Raw genomic sequence first — 18,020 nt, forward strand, 5'->3', positions numbered from 1 at the left:
AAAAAACCATTTTAGACAAGAGTATTCATCACCCTGACTGGATGTGCTGGTGAAAGTAAAAAAATTAATGAACATTAATGATTTACGGTGATTTGGGGGAAACAATGCAGGAAACACATCAATACATGTTATGTTTTTAAGACAATACAGCAAAAGTATGGATATTGTCGGTAACGGGTTAGGCTGCCACTGCCACACCTCAGTCATTCTGCCTCGGTAGAATAAGTGGACTGTTTCCTGCAATAGGCGGATAAGGGAACCGGGGATCGCTGTCCTGTGTTTCATAGAGGGCGACAGCTTCCGAGTTGACGTGCAGTACGTGCTCATAGATATTGCTCGCATGGAATACTACAGTGGATGTTGATGGACCCTCTGCACAGAGATATGTAAAGACAAAAGTCAACCGCAACGCCAGTACGGTGAGATACTTTATGTCTTGGCACAATAGGCCTATTTCAACTGGATACTGCATTCCGAAATCGGGTCACGAGACAGTGCAAATGCTCACGGATTCTATATTCAAACGGTTTTTGATGTGCTATCTGTACGATGTCACCCCGTGCCAGAGGTGTATCGTGAATTTAGATGTCAATCGGGTGGGGAGTGAGTGACTAAATCCATCGTCCCTGGACAACATCTGTTACTTCCGAGTGGGTAACTTGAAAGAGTCCATTTAAAGAAGTAGTTCCAGTGAAAAGGAAGCTGTGCTGTATCAATCCGCGCGAGTCACCAAGTCACTTCTCTAATTCTATAGCAGCATACTTCTGCCTTTTTAAAGCCCTTTAAGGGAGCCGTTAAAAGGCATAAAATGACTTTTCGATGGGCTTCTCATATTTGTATATAAAAGCTTTGTTTTTGACCACAAGTTTCATGAGAGTACCGTCTGTTACTCGATATGTTTACTTAAGCCTCCGTGAGCAGATCAAGGCAAGAAAAAAAGCAAACGCTTTTTGAAAATTAAAACCTGGATGACTTTTATAGACAGCTACGTGTGCTAGATTTAAAAATGGCTTATTTTCTTTGCTATAATAAATTTAATTGAAGTAATGTATTTTTTTGTTAATAAAAAATCATGTTGATAATTGCTGACCATTACCAAACCAAAAGCTTTGTTAGTATTGATCGTTACGTAAATGGTGCAATAATGAATGATGGCTTTTTTTCCAGTTCCAATGCTTTTGGAGAATTGAAGCTTACAATTTACATCTAAGAAAAACTTCTAAAAATATGCATTGGTGAGAATGTCGGATAAAGAAAGGAAATAAAACGTCTCTACTTCAGAAGCGGAAGACGACTAAGCACTGTAACGTCAGCACTCCGTCTGTGTGTACGTTTCCCAAAGTGGATGAGGATGTTAATTGTCGGAGTTCAGGTGTAATCATTCTCTAATATGGCATCTTTTCGAGACTAATTATAACATTTACTTCAACTTCAAACAGTTTACTGCAGTTTCTACATGTCATCATTTGGATCAAGTTCCCCAGAATGACCCATTCACGACCCAACGAGTTTATTCCACCACCGGAGTGCCCTGTCTTTGAGCCCAGTTGGGAGGAATTTGCCGACCCTTTTGGGTTCATCAACAAAATACGTCCAATTGCAGAAAACACTGGCATCTGCAAGATCCGACCGCCCCCGGTAAGTTTCTTCGACATATAACAGAACTGTCAAATGCAAGTTAGCTATCGGTCGTCTTTTTTTACTCGTAGATCGTAGATCCCGAGACACTTTTTCTAAAGACAGGTTTTTTCAACATGGCGGATTGCGGCTCCAGCCATTGCGAACGTTCGTAGCGGCGTGTGCGCGTGTACGCGCAGCTACTAGCTATGCGTGAATGCTCGTGTGTGGTTTACTCCTGTAGCGACCACAATAACATCACTTACTTTCTTTTCAAGAGAGTTTTATTATGCAATGGCTTTTAAGCACCATGGCTGATTTTTATTTTTTGCTGATACTTTTTTATAAATGTTTGGTTGATGGACAAATGTTGAAGGACAGAATGTAGTGATTTGTTATTGTCTTCCAAAATCAATGTTCGTTAGAATGCATCCACCCAAATATGAACAATCATCGCTAGTTGAACTTGCAACCTAGGACAAGCATTATATAACTTTCTTACATTTATTTTGGAACATTTTGCGAACAACCTGGGCTGTTGGTGCACATTTTTTTTAAAATATGCAACTTCCTATTATATTTTTACCTTAACCTCAAAGCATTTGCGTTCAAATATAATATTTTACTTGGTTATCTGATGTTGAAAGATGGTGTAAAAGTGTTTGTTTATCATTCTTTTTGTTTTATTTATTATGTTAATGTATTAGGCTACTGTTTATTCAGTGCTACGGAAACATCGTCTTGTCCAAAAATGCTACTTTTGCTAACATATAATGTAAAACGACTTGTTTGTCAACACATTACTGTCGTTTATGACATAATTTAAGGTTTAAGTTTCATCTCGACACTAAAATGTAAAAAATAAAATTTGAAAAATATTGTTGAAGTTGGCGGTGGCGTCGCCGTTGTCCTCCATGTTGTGCGAGTTGTGTATTTGCATTTGGCCATTGAAACTGAAATTTGATGTAAATAACAACGCAAGTGATTAGCTGGATTTGGTTTAGGTCGCGTTTTAAACGTTTACAAAGTTGTTTTTTGTCTTAGCTGTGTATATTTTTGTGTGTTTTGTCTTGTTCATATCTGTTAACAGCCTAAAACGGCCTCCGTGGAAAGATAAAGAATTGTATTGTAGTCATCTAAATCCACCCTAGCATGTTATACTGCGAATATGCCTTTTATAATGCTTTGTTTTAGCACCATATATATTTTATAAAATGTTAATGATTCCAGAATCGTGCCAGTGGGCCATTTTACACATTTTATTTCATATATATTTTTGTGCATAATTCATCATAGCCTGCCTTATGATGCACAGTCAAATTGATTTAGGCTAGGTGAGGACACATCTGGGCCTTTTGTAATCAAATAAGCTTGATGTTTTGTGTATTAAACAGTAATGTGTGTTTTTTTTTATCACACTGTTGTAGATGAAATGCTGTCACTTTCATATTGTGTTTATAAGTATCATTAAGTAGAAAGATGACATTGTGAAAACCGCACATGCAGATATAAACGTAAATAATTATCTTCTGTTAGACATGAGTTTTTAACTCTTGTGGCAAATGGTAAACATAAAAGCGTAACACGTTTTTTTTCTTTGTCAGGGATGGCAGCCACCATTTGCCTGTGATGTGGACAGACTGCATTTCACACCACGCATTCAGAGGCTCAACGAGTTGGAGGTGAGACCTTTATTTGTCCCCTGTCTGTATTTGCAGATATGTTCATGTGGCCTTATTAAACCGAAACCTGCCACCAGCATGACCCCTTTTTGCTCTGCCACACTTAAAAGCTCAGGGTTTGGTGTCAACTCTAAAAAGGTCACTAACAAAAAGCAAAGGAAAGGTCACTGGTGGAAAATCACAATAAGACCTCATTGTTGCCACCAAATATTTTGGTTGCTCTGTGGTTTGTTATAGTTTCTTTTTGATATACAATTAAAAGTAAATATTTTTGAAGTGGGTTTCTTATGTTCACTGAGGTTGCATTTATGTGATACAAAATACAGTAAAACAGTACCATTGTAAAATGTTATTGCAATAACTGTTTTCTATTTTAATACTTTTAAAATGTAATTTAATTGTGTGATAGCAAAGCTGAATTTTCAGCATCATTACTTCAGTGTCATGACTTCAGTTTCACACGATCCTTCAGTAAACATTCCAGTATGCTGATTTGCTGTTCAAGAAACTTGTATCATAATTGATGTTAAAACCTACTTTTATGAAGTGTGATATTATTTTTTTAGGATTCTTTGATGAATAAAATGTTAAAAACATACTTTATTTGATCTAGAAATCTTTTGTAACGTTAAAAATGAAAATACTGTCAGTTTTAATCAATTTAATGTGTAAAATCTTACTGACCTCCAAAATTAAGTGTAATTATTAATAGAAATTATTTTAAATATAAAACGAGTGCAAAAAAAGATGCTTTCTCCTTTGCAAACCAAAGAACCAGGACTTAGTGTTTGGTTTTTCTGATACCATTTTTGTTATATTGTATTGTTCCATAGGCCCAGACCAGAGTGAAGCTCAACTTTTTGGACCAGATAGCAAAGTTCTGGGAACTGCAAGGATGTACACTGAAAATTCCCCATGTCGAGCGCAAAACCCTGGATTTATATGTTCTTTACAAGGTAGGACTGAGGTTATGTTATCTCCACTGGTCATACGCATAGTTTAAAGCATAGTATGTTGGTTAATTTTTACAGTTTGCATAATATGGGGTACTAGAGTTGAAAACACTGATGAATACTTCCTCTGTGGCATTTTTGAATTGTAAAAATCGATGTAAACATGTCTTTGGTGACTTCTGTCTCTGTCTAGCTGGTCAAAGAAGAGGGAGGCTTTGATGTGGTCTGTAAAGAGCGGAGATGGACCCAGATTGCAATGAAGATGGGCTTTGCTCCCGGCAAAGCAGTTGGCTCTCACATCCGCTCTCACTATGAGAGGATTCTCTACCCATACTATTTGTTCCAGACAGGAGCTAATCTTATGGTGAGGTCACTAAAACACTTGTATAACTTCCCCTTTCCCCTTTTTAGCCTTATATCGCTCCGTTTCCATCCTTTTTCCTGATTAATGTTCTTTGTTATGGTGCACACATGACAGCCATTGTCCATGATCATTTTTGGCAGGGAACCCAACTATCTGAACAGAAAGGGTGTCCCAGTTTATTAAGCATTGTTGATAAGCGACCTAGTTTATTTTTTGCACCGTATATATTCAATTAGGTGGCAAGCACAGTAGTTTGCGTAAAAAATGTATTCGGGACATACAACTATAAAGTGCCGCAAACATAAACTTGAGGTTGTGTTCCTGTGCATGTTTTTATAGGGTGTCATTTGTAGTTTGTTTTTACTTTTTAAGTAGTTTCTGGCAGGCTGTTCGTCTGTGTTTTGGTGTTCCTGCGGGTTCAGTGGTTAACAGCTTTCTCTGATGTACATGGTTTTCCTGTGCTGTACCCATGGTCCCCTCCCCCCACTCATAGAGGGGTGTGAATTCATTCAATGAGCCCTGAGCTCTAGGCCCACTCGCCTGCTGCTTTTACCCTATGGTTAATACCCTAGGGGTGATCTGCTTTGCCTCTCACTGTTACTGGCTTTAATAATGTCCACCCTGCTGTCATGTGGCTCTCTGGTTAATTAGACAAGAGTGAAGCCACATGTGCACACTTATAAATAAAGCTATTTGCATTGTTCAAATTTTCATTTTTTTAAATTGGGAATATATACATAATATATGGGGATGATGTCAACATCAAATCTCTTTCTCCAACAGAGCTCTCAGAAGCCAACTCTGACTAATGACACCAAAGACAAGGAGTACAAACCCCACGACCTGCCCCAGCGTCAGTCGGTGCAACCTGTGGAAACCTGCACCATCGCCCGCAGAGCTAAACGGACAGAGGTAAAGAACAGATACAAAAATCTGATTCATACCTGGACCGGTTTGTTCAAGCTAGTAATGCCTTTATCTCCGACATTGCCCTTCTCGTCATAGGGTCGCTGTTTTAAATCAGAACCGGGCGAGGTGTGTGAAAACAAACCCAATCTAAGGAGGCGAATGGGCTCTTGTGTGGCAAAACAAGAACCAGGTACAGATCCATATATTTTATTTCTAGTTTTCCTCTCAGAAATCACATTGCATATTTTGAAGTTCTTCATGGCTTGATATTAACATCCATCTATTGAAGTTTGGGGTCAGTGACATGACATGCTGTTCTTTTGAAATTTACTATTCATAAAAAAAAAAAGGAAACAAAACATAAAAATATTAGACACGGTTTGATAATAATAATGTTGAAAACCAATCAACATATTAGAAGGATTTCTAAAGGATCATGTGACACTAAAGACTGGAGTAATGATGCTGAAAATTCAGCTTTGCCATCACAGGAATAAATTACATTTTAAAATGTATTATAATAGAAAACCGTTATTTTAAATGGTAATAATATTACTGTTTTATTGTGTTTTGATCAAATAAATTCAGCCTTGGTGAACATGAGAAATGTCTTTTTAAAAACATTCAATAGTAATACTGACCCCTAACCTCTGAATTGGAGTGTAATTCCAAATTTTAATCTCACTGCAATGTGACTTTTCAAACATATTTACTTTACATCTCTTCTAGTGAAAGAAATTCCCGTGCTGGTGAAAGAAGAACCCATTGAGCAACCAGTTGAAGGTGAAAAATCTAAGGTGAGGGCGGAGATCAGAGGACCATTTGGTTTTCACTTAACAGAAAGTGTGCACTGTATTCCTTTATGGCAATGAGTTTTTTTTTTTTTCTACAGGTGGAGCAGTACATATGCTTGGTATGTGGGGGTGGAGGTGATGAAGATAGACTATTGCTTTGTGATGGATGTGACGACAGCTATCACACATTCTGTCTAATCCCACCCCTCCACGACGTCCCCAAAGGTGACTGGAGGTGCCCCAAGTGCCTGGCTCAGGTGAGCCACTCCCGTCTGTCTTCATCTGCAAACTGATGACATCATGACTTTTCTTTGTCTTTATCACATAATTGTTTTGTGACCTAATGTGATATTGATGCAACCTTTGATTACATAAATACAAAGTCATATTCTTAGAAGCTATATTCATGACTAAATTACAGCTGCTCTTATTTGCGCTCTCTGCACCCATTACCTACTGTCTGTTAGTACTTATGATTTTGCTTAGTTGTACGGAATTGTGTTTAATACTCCATTGTATTTAGGCTATGCAGTTATGTTAGTAATCATTGGCTTCTCTATTCTCACTATAGGAGTGTGGTAAGCCACAGGTGGCGTTTGGCTTTGAGCAGGCCTCAAGAGACTACACCCTTCGCACCTTTGGTGATATGGCTGACTCTTTCAAGTCTGACTACTTTAACATGCCTGTTCACGTATGTCTGTTCAACGACCCTTGTGAGACAAATATGATTGCATACCATGTGCTTATCGTCCTTATCGTTTGACAGATGGTTCCCACAGAGCTGGTGGAGAAAGAGTTCTGGCGGCTGGTTAGCACCGTCGAGGAGGACGTCACTGTGGAGTATGGGGCTGATATTGCTTCAAAGGATTTTGGAAGTGGCTTCCCTGTTAAGAACGGCACATTTAAGGTCTCGCCAGAGGAGGAGGTACAAAAATAACCTGAAATGCTATGAAGTTCTTGCAGTCTGTATGCTAAAAGCACAGATCAAAAACTTCAGATCACAAATGCATGTTTCGTTTAAATAATTTATTTTTGTCCAGGATTATCTGAGCAGTGGCTGGAACCTCAACAACATGCCAGTGTTGGATGCATCTGTGCTGACTCATGTCACAGCGGACATCTGTGGGATGAAGCTACCATGGCTTTATGTGGGCATGTGCTTCTCCTCCTTCTGCTGGCACATTGAGGACCACTGGAGCTATTCCATCAACTATCTGCACTGGTAATCCACTCACACTTTTTACGTTGAAAGAAACCCATTTTACATGGTAGATTAAGTATATGTGCTCTTCAACAACTTGCTGTGCAGTGCCACCTTGTACGTATTGTTCAGGCTTAATTTTAACAGTTACTAAGATAAAAACATTCCATGCTCTGAGATTTGTTGTTTTTCCACTCACTTTAGTTGTTTTGATTTGCAGGGGAGAGCCAAAGACGTGGTATGGCGCTCCTGGCTATGCCGCCGAGCAGTTGGAGAAGGTGATGAAGAACCTGGCCCCTGAGCTCTTTGAGTCTCAGCCAGACCTGCTCCACCAGCTGGTCACCATCATGAACCCAAATGTGCTCATGGAGCATGGAGTACCAGTGAGTGGCCACATATACAATTATAGATAGAGAATTATGGACTAAACAAAGACCGTTCATAATATACGACGGAACCAATTGTGTTGCGAAAAACTTTGTAAGCTCAATTATCTCATCCTTTTGTCCTCTGTAGATTTTCCGTACAAACCAGTGTGCCGGTGAGTTTGTCATTACCTTCCCGAGGGCCTATCACAGTGGATTCAACCAAGGCTTCAACTTTGCAGAGGCCGTCAACTTCTGCACAGCAGACTGGGTAAAAGGCGTTGAAATAAATAAAAAAAATTGTAAATTCATGTTATTGATCTTATTGAGAATGATTCGTATATGTTGCCACGTCTTAACACAACTCTGTGGAAAGCAACATATGTAGAATTTCTATTATAATTTAGTTCACTTAGGGTACTTTGCGTTTTTTGCGTACAGATGACAACATTGTCAAAACGTTCCCCATTGACACCGATCTGCGAAAAATGACTAAAACTATTCTGCTGCTGGGCCAGTGGTTGGCAATGTCACTTTTTAAAAAAACTACGCACCTATAGACTGAACGCATAATACACATGCATATTCACAAATTCATTTTTGTAGTTTACATGACGATAACAGTATTGTTTTCAAAAATTAATTTGAACCTTAAAACATGTTTTCAGGCCACCAAAACGCAGTTGTTTTCCGTTTTTATTTGAAAACAGTGATGTGTAATGGCCTCTTAAACCCCACATCTTTCTTAGAATGCTGCCACTTCTGTTTCATTTTGACTTTAATGTTGGATAAGCATAATTCCATATACAATGTGAATCAAAATGAACTAAAATACGGCCTTTTGTTTCAGATGCCTCTTGGTCGAAAGTGTGTCGAGCACTACCGATCCCTTAACAGATACTGTGTTTTCTCTCACGATGAAATGACCTGTAACATTGCCTTCAAGGCAGACAGTCTAGAGTTGGAACTGGCCACTGCTGTCCAGAAGGACATGTGTGCCATGATTCTGGAAGAGAAGATGCTCCGTGAGAGAGCCTATAAGCTGGTAGGTGGCTATTTTAAAGGCAGTGAGCCCATTTAAACTGCTTTAACTTGCACTTCATGACCCAATTGAGTGTGTGCGCTAGTGTGTATGTATAAATTCAGTTATAACTTATCAGATGATATAAGGCTGTAACCATTGAAATCAGTATCAACAAAATCCATCTTTCCACTGCAGAGACAGTGCATTATTTGGCATTCAGACTTTTTGAAAAACAGAGGGGGCATGAATGCACTTAAACAGCTAAATTATAACTGCATAAATAATGTTTTACTTTTATTTATACATGAATTTTTATTTTTAAATATACAAATATTCATTTTTGAAAAATGCAATAATACTTAATATGAAACTAAACCGGTAGTAGGTTTAGTTTGTTCTGCTGTAAAAACAGTATTATGTCTAAAATGTGAGTCAATTAATATTAAATATATATATATATTAGGGCTGGGTATTGACACAAATTTAACGATTCGATTACGAATTTACAAGCTTGCGATTTCTGATTTAATTTGGACATATCAGGTACAGTACATGGCAAATTTTATAGAGGAAAAAAAAACTATACAGGGATTCAGATTTTTCTAGCTGACTAACAAGTTTGTTCACTGAATGGCGTTTCAGAGGTAAATGTAACATTTTAGCGTTTGAATTTCGTAATAAAATGGACAGAATTTGAATTTGTAACTTTGTCATATCAAAAGTAACAAAGCTTATTGCGATTTTTATTTGATGGGATGCGTCCTACAAAGCTTTTCATTCATCATCTGAAAACGGCGTAGACTAAAAGAATGATTCTTGGGATTTAAGAATCGATATTGGTTCATTCAAAATTAGAATCGATTAAAATCAAGAATTTTTTTTTTTTATACCCAGCCCCATTTTTATATTTTTCTTTTTAATTTCAGTAATTAAACCTATAGCTCTGCCTCTGCTCTCTTTGTTTGTATTCATGGTCGGTCTGTCTGTCTATTACTAATTGATCCCATTGTGTATTTGCTTTCCTGTAGGGTGTGTGGCACTCCCAGCAGGTTGACTATGATATACTGCCAGATGAGGAAAGGCAGTGTGCTAAGTGCCGGACCACCTGTTACCTGTCTGCCATCACCTGTCCCTGTAGCCCCGACCAGCTGGTCTGTCTCCACCACATCCAGGACCTCTGTTCTTGCCCTGCTAGAAGCTACACACTCAAGTATGTGTTTGCAAAAGCATAGGACAGTACAACATGTCATGGGTTTAAAACTCAGGATGATGGATCATATGCAAAAGAGTTCTTGCTTTCATTCTACATATTAACCCTTTTGTCTTTTTTCTCTCGCAGCTATAAATACACACTTGCCGAACTGAAGCCATTGTTCCAGGCTTTGACAGCTCGTGCTGAGTCTTATGAAGACTGGGCTTCTAAAGTTAACAAGATTTTGAAAGCAGACCAAGACAATAAAAGTGGTAAGTTATTATTGCAATGTGTTCTTCTTTAAACTTTAGAAACCCAAGCATTTATTGCAGGTTTAAAAAACCTTTAACAAACTTTAGGAAGCAATGTTACATAATAACTTTGTATCAGGGTACATTTACAACGAACATTGCATGAATGACTTAATAGTAGTGAAATTCTGCAACTCTAAATCCACAAGTTTTGAATTCACCACACATTTTGGTGCAAGTTCATTTGAAAAACATTTAAGCAGTTTCACTTTTTGACCATTAACATAACTTAATAAATATTCATATCAAAGCATATTTTAAATGTAATGTATTTTAACACAACTTAATTACACTTAAATATATATATATATATATATATATAATAATTTATATATATAATAATTTATTGAATAGGCACCATTGTGTGAGAACAATAGAAAAAGTTTGACCCCCAAAGCCAAGCATTGCTTTTTTGTTATACTAAGAAAAATGGTCTCATTTATGTATGTTCAAAATTTCAGGGCATGTAAGCATTTTTCAATCACTAGACGTGTATTAAAAAAAAGATTTCAACTACTTTAAAAATGGATACATTTATTATTTTATTCTTCATCATGTTAAGAAATGTTAGCTGTGGCAGGTAATAACAACAGTTTTGGTGGGGAAAAATTTGCATGTGATAAATTTCAGCACGCAAGCTCCTGTCATGTATGTGTAGTGAATGTTAGGTATTATCTAACATTGTACAAACTATGCAATTCTGCTATGCTGGGTTTCACTTAGGGTTTTTTTTTTTTTTTTTTTGCTGTTGTTTTTTTGTCTAAAATAATGGATTTTTTTAATTTTTTTATTATTAGATTTGGAGGAGCTTCGTTCTTTGGTAGTAGAAGCAGAGAAGAAGATGTACCCCGACACTGACCTGCTAGGTCACCTGCGTCAAGTCATCCAGAATGCAGATAGGTGTACCTCAATGGCCCAACAACTCCTCAATGGCAAGAGACAGACAAGGTACGTGTATTGCTTCCTCTGATTTGTAAAACTATCTGAAGTCCTTGCTTTTAATGTAGTTTTAAATTGATGCAGTTCTGTATCAAATAGGTATATTTGTGTTAATAGGTATCGCTCCGGTGGGGGGAAGTCTCAAAATCAGCTCACGGTGGAGGAACTGAAGTCATTTGTCAATCAGTTGTATGACCTGCCTTGTACCATCCGACAGGCCCCTTTCTTAAAGGTAACCAACCACACAACATTCTAAATGTAATTTTCCTAGTTCCCAGATGTTGATCTTACATTTTCTCCCTCTGCCTCTATCTCAGGCTCTTTTGAACCGTGTTGAACAGTTCCAGCAGCAGAGCTCGGATCTCCTCGCAGAGGACATGGCTGGTTCCTCTGCCCTCCAAGGCCTCCTAGATGAAGGCGCAGGCTTGGATGTGGAGTTGCCTCAGTTGGCGGTGTTGAGGCAGAGGCTGGAGCAGGCACGCTGGGTGGAGGCTGTTCAGGAAGCCAGTGATCAGCCGGCCGACCTCAGTCTAGACTGCATGAGGAGGCTCATAGATCAAGGAGTGGGCCTGGCACCGCACTCCTGTGTGGAAAGAACCATGGCCCGCCTGCAGGAGCTGCTCACTGTTTGTGAACACTGGGAAGAAAAGGCCCATAACATGCTCACTGCTAGGTGAGTTTGTATTTAAGTGAAATGTTAAAATAATATAGGACTTTTGTTTTTGCTTAGGTTTCATTGAAAATGTACATAAAAAAAAAACCAAACAGATTTCTGTCCCTCCATTCAAAGGCCATTATATAAAGAGATTGTAAAAGAAAACCATAGGAATACACAGGCTTAATCCAAGTCTTCTGAAGAGACATGATTGCTTTTATATGAAGAGAAGATTTACTTAAGGCTTTTATTTATTTATATATGAATACAAGCCTAAATTAAATCTGTTCATCATATAAAGCGATCGCCATGAAAGATTAGGTAGAATGGACAGAAATCTTTCAAGTTTAAAAAAAAATCACAGTTCATTTTTGGATCAACTTCCCTTTCCACTAGCAAGTTTGTGTCACCATGCTAACTAGTTTACAGCTAGAATATGTATTCTTAATCACTTTTATCAGTTACCGGTAGATCTTAGAAGTGAAAGCAACTCCTGGTGTTTCAGGTTTGGCATTGTGCTTGACCAAATAGATTGTGCAACAAAATAATTTGCAAGATGTTCTGGCAAACATTTTGCTTGCAAATGTTTTTATCTATTTATTTAAATGACTAATAAAATACCAGCACTCCCAACATGCATGTTGAAAAAAAAAACACATGGATGGTTGAGCTAGTTCTGATAAGGAATATAAATGTGCAGGGTAGGAATTTTGAAGCTGTTTCCTGATCTTGGATCGATCTATTGTGACATTGTCCAGTGTGACATCTACGTTGTCCATACACAACATTTCGGGATTTGAAAGACTTGTTTTTTTTTTTTTATGTTTTTGAATGAGTCTCTTTTGCTGCCCAAGGCTGCATTTGTTAGATCTAAAATACAGTAAAAACACTTATATTTTGAAATATTATTGCAATTTAAATATTTTAATATATTTTAAAATCTTATTCATTACTGTGTTGGTAAAGCTGAATTTTCTCTGTCACTTGATCCTTGAGAAATCATTCTAATATGCTACTCACATGTCTTATTGTTATTAATGTGGAAAACGGCTGCTTAATATTTTTGTGAAATAGAAAGTTTTATTTGAAATGCAAATCTTTTGCAAAAATGTAAAAACCTTTACTGTCAACTGCCAAAACTATAAATTTAGTGCGCCGTTGCTGAATGAAACCTTTTGATTCTGTAAAATAATGCGGACCTTGCTTGTTTTTTAATCTTTTTCAGGCCTCGTCATAGTATTGAGACTCTTGAGGCAGCTATACAGGAAGTGGACAGCATCCCAGCATATCTGCCCAGCTGTCTTCAGCTCAAAGACTGTGTAAGCATGGCCAGAGAGTGGATAATGGAAGCAGATTCTCTTCAGGTGTGTTTCACACGTTTCCATACTGCTCCTATTATTCGTAACCCAACGATTAGATGCATAGAACCTTGTGTAAGTAGCACTCCGTCCACTTAAACATTTATTGCTACAGGCTGGAGGCCGTATTCCTGGTCTTGCTGCCCTATCTGAACTAGTGTCGAGAGCCAGAGGTATTCCGGTTATGTTGGAACCACTCACTCGACTGGAAAGCTTGGTATCTGAGGTACAAACCTGGAAGGAGAGTGCAGCTAAAACGTTCCTGTTGAGGAACTCATCCCATTCTCTCCTCGAGGTAGATTACTTCTTCATATCCAAAATAAGTAGGGTTATAAATAACTATATGATTTGTGTGTAAAATAAGTGGTTTTGTTATTAATTTGTGTGTTTTTGTCTTTTAAGGTTCTGTGCCCTAGGTGCGAGACTGGAACGCAGAAGTCAAAATCTAAAAAAGCCAAGGATGTCTCATTACCCTGCAAGAAAGTTGACGTAAAACTGGACTCCCTTTTTGATGTGGAAAAAGCGCTTTCTACGAGCAAAGATACAGCGTCAGCAGTATGTCACATTTTTGATTATGTTTTAGGCTAGAGGCCCTCATCTGTTTGAAAGAGCAAAGCATATACATTTCAAAATAAGAGTCCCTGTGTATTTCAAGCTTGTCTATAAAATGAGAGTCCTGCTGCTTATGCATCTTTTTTTTTCTTTTTCTTTCTGGATATTTATTTTGGTTACACAATAAACTGTATATGGCATTTAATTCCATATAAACTCGAGTGGCTTCTCGCTAGGCAGCCCTATCAGAGTAAGGAAAGACTAAGAACATTATTTAACACATTCAGTGTTTAGATTTTACTAGAATCGGCACAATAATATATTTATCGCCTTTTTTAAAGCACATTATTATTTTATCAGCCGATCCCAATATTGATCATCCTCCTAATTTGTATGTATTGATATATTAGTACATAAACCAATTTCCAATAAATCAGATTGTATGGGCATATAGTATTAATTTAATTTGTGCAGGTCTTAAATTTGAGAAACCATGTTGTTGTTTTTTCCTGCTGGGCTCAACAATGAGCCATCCTTATTGTTGAGTCCTGACTGTTCACATGTGTGATGGACATTTGGTATCTGCTCAGACATGCATATTCTTCTCCAAACAGATGGCCACTCTCAGTGACGTACATCAGAAAGAGTTGGAGAGCCTGTCTATGTTGAGGATCTCAAATGAGTCAAAGTGTCACTCTTCGCCCAGCTGTTTGGCCCCCACAGTGTGCTTGTGTCACACCATCCCCGCGGGCCCCATGCTCCAGTGTGAACTTTGTAGAGACGCCTACCACAGCGGCTGTGTGCCGGGGTTTAAGGACATCCAGATAGGCGTACCGTGGTTATGCCCGCTCTGCAAGCGCTCAGAGAAGCCCCCTCTGGATAAGGTGCTTCCACTGCTCGCTTCCTTACAGCGAATTCGGGTTCGGCTTCCGGAAGGCGATGCCCTGCGATATGTGATTGAGAGAACGGTGCGCTGGCAACACAAAGTGCAGCAGGTTTCTCCTCCTACACAGCATCTGAATGGCAAAGTGAGCATAATATGTTTAAATACATATTACATAAAAGCATAATATTTTCTGTTGATTTTTATATTCATGTTCAATTCTATTTATATGATGCAGGCAAGACATATTTCCGGAATTGCATCATCTCATACAATGGAAGGGAGCAACAGTTCTTTCTACATGCTTCAGCCCTGCATTCCTCTCAATGGTGAGTCAACCACACCTGAAGTTCTTAAATATACAGTTGCAGAGTGGTTGTAAATGTTTTGATGTAAACATTTTGAGATTCTGTCATGTGTTGCAGAACTCAGTGCTGAGTTGGTGGAGCTGTTGGTAGAAGGTCTTCTCCTGCAGGTGACGTTACCAGAGCTCCAACAGCTTTATAGCAGCCTGCTTAACAGGTTTTCACCATCCCAGCACTCGATGCAGAGCAGCGAACATGATCACCAGTATCACATTGCTCAAGACAGAAGTCCAACTCACAGGAGCCCCCCGCACAGCAAAGCACAGGTGGGAGAGCATTCCCAACTTGCTTACTAATCCTTCAATAGCATTTGCTTTGTAGCATTGTAAATTCCTATGATTTAGACCTAAACTTTTGTCAAGCGAATCCCTTTGACCTAAATAATTTACTTGAAGTTAATATTTGAACGAGTTAACAACACATTTACATGCTTATGATTCTCTGATGTTAGTTAGTCAAACTAACTGACATGCAGGTAAACAAAATATTAGTGCTGGGCAATCGATTAATCGCATCCAAAATAAAAGTTTTTTACATAATATGTGTGTGTACTGTATATAATTGTGTGTGTGTGTGTGTATATGTATATGTGTATATATATATATATTAGGGCTGTCAAAAGCTAAATCGCGATGAATCGCATCCAAAATAAAAGTTTGTTTACATAATGTGTGTGTACTCTGTTAATTATTATTTATATATATAAATACACACACATTCATGTATATATTTAAGAAATATTTGCATGTATATACATTTATATAATCTACAATATATAAAAATGCTTTATACATAAAAATAAATTCTTAAATGTATACATGCTTGTGTGTATTTATATATAAATAATAATTACCAGAGTACACACACATATATTATGTAAACACAAACTTTTATTTTGGATGCGATTAATCGCGATTAATATTTGACAGCCCTAAAATAAATATATATATATATATATATATGGTAATTATACAAAGTACACACACAACTTTTATTTTGGATGAAATTAATCGTGATTAATGGATTGCACAGCACTACAAAATTGTCTTTTATTAAAGATTAATTATTAGCTTTTCATCAACACCTAGTTTGCAAATTAAATTATAAATAAACCAGAATGACCTTCAGTTCTGAAAAGTATTTGTAAAAATGTTAATGTAATTAAAAAATATATTATCCAATATTTGTGCTATGTTTATATCCTTAGTGTTTTGCGGTTCACATAGCAACACACTGTCAGACACTGCTGCCTATGTAGAGTGTCCCTAATCAGTCACTTGCAAGGTTACTTCCATAATGGTTGGAATGCTGACTTGCGAGGCGGATCACTGGGTTTCAGAACTCTGCTCTTGACTTATTTTGTTTGAATTGTGTCCATCTAGGATGGGGTTCCAGAGATCAAGAAGGAACCCGAGAAGGTTGAGAAGAACAACAAACGGCGTCTAGAGAAAGAGAACGTGGAAGGTCAGCACAGAGACAAGATAAAAAAGCCCAAGAAAAAGAAGCCCAGAATGAACAAAGAAAGGAGAAGAGAGGAGAAGCGAATCACCTCCCCTTCCAACTCCCTTTCTGACCCATCGTATTCAGACGACTCTGAGGAGGATTGGTCCGTGTGCTCGGCAAAGCGATGTCAACAGCCAGAAGGAAACGAGGTTAGCTCTAGCGTAATTGAAGTGCTTGAGGTTTTGTTTTCTAATCCAGTGTATCATTCTTGCCAATATAAATGTCTCTTGCCTGCGTGAATAATTAATATTTTTTTGGGTCTTCCTCATAGGTAAACTGGGTCCAGTGTGATGGTAGCTGTAACCAGTGGTTTCATCAGATTTGTGTGGGAGTGTCTGCTGAGCAGGCTGAGAATGAGGACTACATCTGCGTCAGCTGCGCAATAAACGATTTGACAGAATGAGGACCAAAATCATATTTTTTTCAAAGGATAGTCAAAAGGCTCCCCGTTTTGCACATAAGTTACAGCACCAAGAACGCACCAGAGATCATCCTCCTATTGATTCCCGCTTCCCCTCTGCTCCCTTGGTGCTACTGCCTTCTTGATAGGACTGTTAACAAAAATCTGTATGATTATCTGCTTTTTGTTTTGTATTTTTGAAGATTTCCTTCGATAATTTTTTTTTCTCTAGAGAACGTGATGCATAGATGTACCTCAGGGGTTTCCATCCCATAAATGCAAAACAATGGGGAACTTCAGCTTTCCCAAATGTATTTGTTCATATTTATTGTTTTGTTTTTCTTTCCCCAGTCACCTTTAGAATTTCTAACATGAATTTATCAATCTGGGCTATTTACACCAAATAATATTAATTGGACTAAACAAAATGGTCTAAAATTATTTTTGGAACCCGCTGTTTTGGTACATGTGTCTAATAATATAAAATATTATTTATTTATCCCAGCAATAACTTGGCTGGTTACCCTGATTTTCAGTAGCTTGAGATCTGCTCTGATCTGTTGCTTGATGCATTAGAGGTGTTTGTACAGAATCCTAATGTAGGTTGTCAGACAAAAGAGATGTAGCAGGCAGAAGAAAAAGCTGTGTGAAATATACTTTGTGATGTATACTGTGGCTTTCTTTAAAACTCAAAACAGATCTTTCAGATGTTAATTCAATTGTGGAATAAAATGGTTTGTTCTCACCTATAAATACTGACCTACTTATGTTATCATGAAGCTGTCTTGTCTTCTGTGTGCCACAGCATAAATCAAACGCGTAGATGCTTCGTACTGAGCATCAGGTGGCGACAAAGTAAAAATGTCAGTTCAGTGTAGCTGTTCAACCTCCATTCCTGTGGATGGAGCCATTGTGATCATGAAAGCGCCAAATGATTCACGAATGGCAACGTT

The 18,020-nt window shown here is 37.9% G+C and overlaps 1 protein-coding gene across 3 annotated transcripts; it reads left to right on the plus strand.

The window, feature by feature from the left end:
* Nucleotides 1-249: 249 nt before the first annotated feature.
* On the plus strand, nt 250-17,844 carry kdm5ba (lysine demethylase 5Ba). 3 transcript variants are annotated; one of them, XM_079844587.1, is made up of 28 exons: nt 250-419; nt 1,440-1,638; nt 3,222-3,299; nt 4,133-4,255; nt 4,446-4,616; nt 5,400-5,528; nt 5,622-5,715; nt 6,255-6,322; nt 6,418-6,576; nt 6,891-7,010; nt 7,086-7,244; nt 7,360-7,541; nt 7,741-7,903; nt 8,037-8,156; nt 8,736-8,930; nt 9,938-10,119; nt 10,249-10,373; nt 11,210-11,360; nt 11,469-11,583; nt 11,669-12,024; nt 13,232-13,370; nt 13,480-13,659; nt 13,767-13,919; nt 14,531-14,944; nt 15,038-15,128; nt 15,225-15,430; nt 16,547-16,816; nt 16,939-17,844. In XM_079844587.1, the coding sequence occupies exons 2-28, from the start codon at nt 1,486-1,488 to the stop codon at nt 17,068-17,070; spliced, it is 4,428 nt and encodes a 1,475-aa protein (XP_079700713.1). In that variant the 5' UTR covers nt 250-419; nt 1,440-1,485; the 3' UTR covers nt 17,071-17,844. The 3 variants fall into 3 exon arrangements, with proteins under 3 accessions (XP_079700713.1, XP_079700715.1, XP_079700714.1); XM_079844589.1 differs by having other exon boundaries at nt 253-419; nt 7,086-7,226; XM_079844588.1 differs by lacking the exon at nt 250-419 and having other exon boundaries at nt 1,301-1,638.
* The last annotated feature ends 176 nt before the right edge of the window (nt 17,845-18,020 follow it).

This window comes from Gobio gobio (genome assembly GCF_949357685.1).
Source record: "Gobio gobio genome assembly, chromosome: 19".
In the NCBI taxonomy this organism is placed as follows: domain Eukaryota; kingdom Metazoa; phylum Chordata; class Actinopteri; order Cypriniformes; family Gobionidae; genus Gobio; species Gobio gobio.

What these genes read in the sequence shown, in the direction of transcription:
- kdm5ba (XM_079844587.1), top strand. Translation starts at nt 1,486, where the DNA reads ATGACCCATTCACGACCCAACGAGTTTATTCCACCACCGGAGTGCCCT. An exon ending in GCAGAGCTAAACGGACAGAG is followed by an intron (nt 5,529 to 5,621) that starts GTAAAGAACAGA and finishes TTCTCGTCATAG; the next exon opens with GGTCGCTGTTTTAAATCAGA. An exon ending in TTGAAGGTGAAAAATCTAAG is followed by an intron (nt 6,323 to 6,417) that starts GTGAGGGCGGAG and finishes TTTTTTCTACAG; the next exon opens with GTGGAGCAGTACATATGCTT.